We start from the raw sequence: 5,078 nt of genomic DNA, 5'->3' as shown, positions 1-5,078 counted from the left end.
AGCATTCGGTTTACGAGGGAAAACTACCCCTACTGAAAAGTGTTTAGAATCTTAAAGCTGAGACAGCTTTCCAGGGAATGATGCTGACAGGAAGAACCTCAGGAAGGCAGGCCTGCTGCTGCTGCGTAGAGCACAGTGCAGCCAAATTCAGGAATGACCATTCCTCTGACATGTGGAAGGCAGCCAGATGGTTTATAGCTGTGCAAACACCATACCAAATGATCCCCTGCTCCAGCATGCTTTCCTAGGAACATGGTCTGTATTACAGCTGTTACTCCACAAACTCCAGCTTTGGCAGGGTGCAGATAACACCTGCCTGTTCATTACACCATGCACACCTGTTTCAGGCTGCAGGCTGTATGCAGAGGCTGTGCTAACACCTTCCCATAACCTGTAACTAAAACCACTCACACATAACAATATGCTCATGCTAGATTTTGCTTTAATATATATGATCTGTTACCACACAACAGTTTATTAGATTATTGTCAATGACATTACAAAGAGCCTATGGCTGCTATTACAAGGTGTGTGATACATTGCCTATGGTCACAAAACTCCCCTGTTATTATGAGCTTTTATTACAATTTCTCCTCAGTTTTGAAAAACGACCCTTCACGTTGCCTTGTAACGCTCATCCAGCGGCGGTCATTAGGAGCAGACTGCAGTGGGGTTCACATGTACCTGCTGACTGCCTTGAGTGCCTTCTTAAACCTGTACCTCAAGCTGGAGGAGCACTGTGGTGATTGTCAGGAACATCCAATGCTGGTCCTCCTTCTTCACATGGGATGTAGTACAGACTCTTCTAAATGATTCTTTCATCACCCAAATACCCTGACGTCACGCACTGAACTCCGGGCCCATCAACGTGGGTATGATTACAAGAGCAAACACCTTTGTGAACCAAGTATTTTTAAGGTTCTGACTGTGATTCCAGGAGAAGCAGGGCTGAACAATCCTAACTGGGTGCTCTCCTTTCTCCTTACTTTGCTTTCCTACCAATGATTTAGTAGAAGCAGCCAGTGATTTAACAGGAGGACTGCAATACAGGCACTCCCACAATCCCACCCTTTCCTGCCCAGGGTCACTATTTTAACCATAATTATTGTTCCAAGTTGATGCTAAATGACATGTGGTCTGTTTCAAAGTATGACTTCTACAGTGTTACAAAAAGCTAAATCCCACACTGAGATTTTTCATAGTGAATAGTTCCTTGTCTGTCTAAACATAACAGATTTGAATGGCAGTGGCTGCTCAACCGTGTGCAGATGTCTCTAATGTTAAATCTCTGTTGCTGGTGTATGTTCAAGGAACACACAGGTAATACCAGGAGCAGGAGATGTGATTTTGATGCTCAGTGTCTTTATATTTTCAAAATCACCTTATTACATTAATGAGAAAACAACACATAGTCCTCAACCAGCTGAGAGACTGATGCTTAGAGTTAAGATTAGTGCTAAGTTTCAATCTTGTGCTTCACTCCACAAAGTTACATAAGACATGTTAAGATTTCCACTCAATGGGAGTCACTAGATGTTCAGCTATCAAAAATGAAACGTCTAGAAAAAGTCTAAGAAAGGGGGAAAAGGTGACTTCACGGAAAAATACACCCAGTAGTTGAGATCTGTGTTTTAATAACACGAATAATTGATCCTCATAACAAGAATTCAAAAAGTGAAGTTACAGTACACAAATCAAAATAGAAACTAACCTATCCCTAACTATACATTAGGAATGCAAGCTCTGTAACAATATAAAAATGCTTTTACACACAGTAGTTGCAAAAAGCTGTTCTGTAATTCCAAGGATTTGTAGAAAAAAAAAGAAGTCATCTTCCTGGATTCATTTTAAGTTACTGGCAACCTGTTGGGGAGAAATCACAAAAACCCTGTTACTGAGAAGAATTATGACAATCAGGCTCATCAGAAGTTTTCATCTGTGGGGTTCAGGCTGAGGAAACTGGTGCTGGGGGCAATGAAGCCTGTAATCATTTGTATTTCTGTCAAAGTACCACAAAAAGTAGGTACCCTAACAAGCAAGATGCACACCCATGTGTGGTGTGCATCTTGCTTGTGTGTGCACACACAGCTGTTACACAGGCTGCACATGATTCTAGATGTCAGCTCAGAATTTCAAGCCAAGAAAGGCTGAGACATTACTTAGCCACCATTACAAGAAAAAGGCCAACTATTAGCATGTTATTTACCACTTGCCTTCCATGGTTACAAAATACAGTTCTGCACAAAGCTGAGTGAACTCATAGTACTTATAGTACTTAAGCATCCCTCCCCCTCACTGGTGCTGTAAGCACCTGGCACCCTGGCAGTGCCCCACCTTCTGAACTGCCTTTAGCAACTGTTGGCACTGCTGTGAGCGGTGCTCCCTCACAGCCTGGAGTTATTTCCATGGTTTTGCACTAGATTTTAACTGCTGCTTGGCAGGTAGATCAAACATCTGCTCCTCCAATGGTTTTGTGTAGCACAGGGGCAGGTTATACATGGAGAAATTACATAAGAAGATACAATACCACATATATCTTTCAGAAAGGAATTCCTTTTGCCAGGGAGCGTTGCCCTAGAACACACCTCGCCTCAGGTCTGCGTGTTGTCGTACGCTGCCAGAGGCAGGACCTGCTGCTCTGCAGCAGTATGTGTGAGCCAGGTACTCCCAGCAAGCTCCTGACTCACACAGGAGGAACCCACACCTGATGGAGAGTAACTCCCTCACCACCCCGTGCACAGCAGCAAGCCTACAGCCTCTGGGAGCTTAGCAGGAGCTGAAGTCTGTGGGACACAGTGGAAGATGTGGAGTAGCACCACACCCCATGAGCTTTCCAGCTACAGAAAACAGGGCTGATGTTGGTAACATCCATGAGATCCTGACCTCAGATACGATGAGAGAAGGGAAAAGAACAGCCCACTTTGTTTCTGCTATTTTTCCCCACCTCTTCTTCCCATGCTGCAATGAGTTGCTGTTTCAGACTTACTAGGAGTACCAGAGGGAGTGTGTAACAGAAGATGTGTACAGCTACTGTACTTCCTCAAAACTAGCAAGACATAAAGAAAGGAACTCTCCTCCCAATGCTGGGGATGAAAACCCTTGCTGAAGAAGCTATCAGGAGCCTGCTGAGGACAGCCTCTTAAAACTTCCTGTATTGTTAACACACAAAGCTGCTCTAAATGTATTTCAGACTACCTCCCAAATCAAAGTAAAAACTCCATCCACAGTAATTTCACATGACTTGAAGACTTGTTTCAAGGCTAGCAGGAGATTCTCACTTTAGCTCTTGTTAGCAGCAGGGGTCTTGTTCTCCCCTTCCAGTTCCTCCACTCCTGCTTGCGTCATGAGGTCTGCTATGTTCTTCTCCAGGTCATCTATACGACAGCTCATGTCATCAAGTTCAGCAGAGTTAAGGACTGTGACTGCAAGCTAGTTTTAGGTTTGGGTATTTTGTTATTGTTGATATGGGTTTTCGATTAGAGCTTTGCATAAACACAGTCACTTCAAATTTAATCTTCCAAACCCCACTGGTAAACATACATAAAAGCACCTGTGCCTCTGCAGCACATAGTACCTAACTTCAACGGAAAAAAAGGATATTTCTTCCAATTATTTGGTCAGACATGGTTTGAAATTTGTCCTGCATTTGCTGAAGCAATGTCTGCACCTAGTAGAAAGGAAAAAAACAAGTCTGTTTCGTTGCCATTAAAGGGGTTGTTACAGCATTTAATCTCGTGCAACATGGCAAGTGCAGTGCTTTCTCTCACTGCTGAGCTCAGCTGAGCACGAGCTCCACAGTATAAATACCTTATTTTTATATACATGTGAACGTACACACAGGAAAACTGACACTCACAGCAAGCTATTTTAAGAACCAGAAAACCACAACCGGGAGTTAACCACAACAGCTGCTTCCAGCATCCTGTGGCAAACACACGATGGCCCTTCTCTCAATATCAGAGCAGCAGCCGCCACCTTTCTCCCCACACTCCCAAACCCCCCCGCCTTTAACCACATCCCTTCCAGGCACCGAAACTCCTCCTTGCACAGGGAGGCCCCGGCTGGCAGCACAGCTGAGCGCCTCAGGCAAGCGAGCGGCTTCAGCTCTGGGAAACAGGCCTATAACCGCGCCCTGGCCCCGGCCGCACTCAGGGGCCTGGCGGAAGCAACTCCACGGGGGAAGCGGTTATTAGGGAAGCCCGGGCCGCGCCGCAGCCCCTCCCTACAGCAGGCGAGCCGCTCACGCAAGCTCGGCCGCGCCGGGCCGCAGGAGGCAACGCCGGGGCGAGGCCGGAGGCTTTTACCCCCTTCGGCGGGGCTTCTCCTCAGGGAGGCCGCGGCCCGCCCGGCCCGCGCTCTGCGGCCGCCCCGGGGCGGCGTTCCCCCCGCTCCCCCCATTCCCCGAGGCGGCGGGCCCGGAGCCGGCGGCCTCACCACGACGGTGAGGTCCTGCACAGTCTTCGGGTCGGTCTCGGCCATGGTCAGCTCGGCGGGCGCTCAGCTCCCGACTCCACAGCCGCGTCGCTTCCGGACCGCGCCTCACCGCTTCCGCTTCCGCCGCTCTCGCCAGCGGGGCGGGGCCGGGCCGAGCCGCGGGGCACTCTGGGAAGCGTAGTCCGCCCGCAGCAGGGCCCGCGGGGAGAGGGGCCCCCGGGGCAGTGCCCTCGCCTCTCCCGCGATTCCAGCTTCCTCCCCTTCTGCCGCCTTCAGAGCCGGCGTTGGCTCCGCTGGTAGCGGGCTGTGGGGCGAGGAGCCGCGGGCGGGGGCGGCGGGGAGCAGCCTCCCCCGGAGCACAGCTCTGCCCGCAGGGAGATGCAGTCGTTTCCGTCAAACACCCAGAGGCATCCACCGTGTCCCCGGCCCTGGCTTGCAGGGTAAGGCGGGGCGTGGCAGCGCCTTGTGCTGCTGCCAGGCCAAGTGAGGCGTTTGGGAATCCCCCGCTGCTGACGGGACGCGTTCCTCAGGCACAGGCTGCGCGGTTCCGTTACCCCAGCTTAGCTCTCGCCTCAGGTGTAACCGCTGGACTGGCCGCACAAACAAAAGCTACGAGCGAGTAGTTAGGAGCTGAAAGGCCGATA

General features: G+C 49.7%; 1 protein-coding gene across 1 annotated transcript; it reads right to left on the bottom strand.

Annotated features, from left to right (window-relative positions):
- Positions 1 to 425: 425 nt before the first annotated feature.
- Positions 426 to 4,567, bottom strand: HSBP1 (heat shock factor binding protein 1). Its single transcript, XM_084270201.1, has 4 exons — positions 4,435 to 4,567; positions 3,601 to 3,667; positions 3,279 to 3,398; positions 426 to 1,863 (listed from the first exon to the last, which is right to left on the bottom strand). Exons 1-3 carry the CDS (start codon positions 4,477 to 4,479, stop codon positions 3,280 to 3,282), a joined length of 231 nt encoding a protein of 76 aa, XP_084126327.1. The 5' UTR covers positions 4,480 to 4,567; the 3' UTR covers positions 426 to 1,863; position 3,279.
- Between the last annotated feature and the right edge of the window lie 511 nt (positions 4,568 to 5,078).

Source organism: Gallinula chloropus (genome assembly GCF_964237585.1).
Source record: "Gallinula chloropus genome assembly, chromosome: 13".
NCBI classification, from domain to species: domain Eukaryota; kingdom Metazoa; phylum Chordata; class Aves; order Gruiformes; family Rallidae; genus Gallinula; species Gallinula chloropus.
The sequence above is the reverse complement of the archived record's forward strand: the minus strand, read 5'-3'. Positions and strand labels throughout refer to the sequence as shown.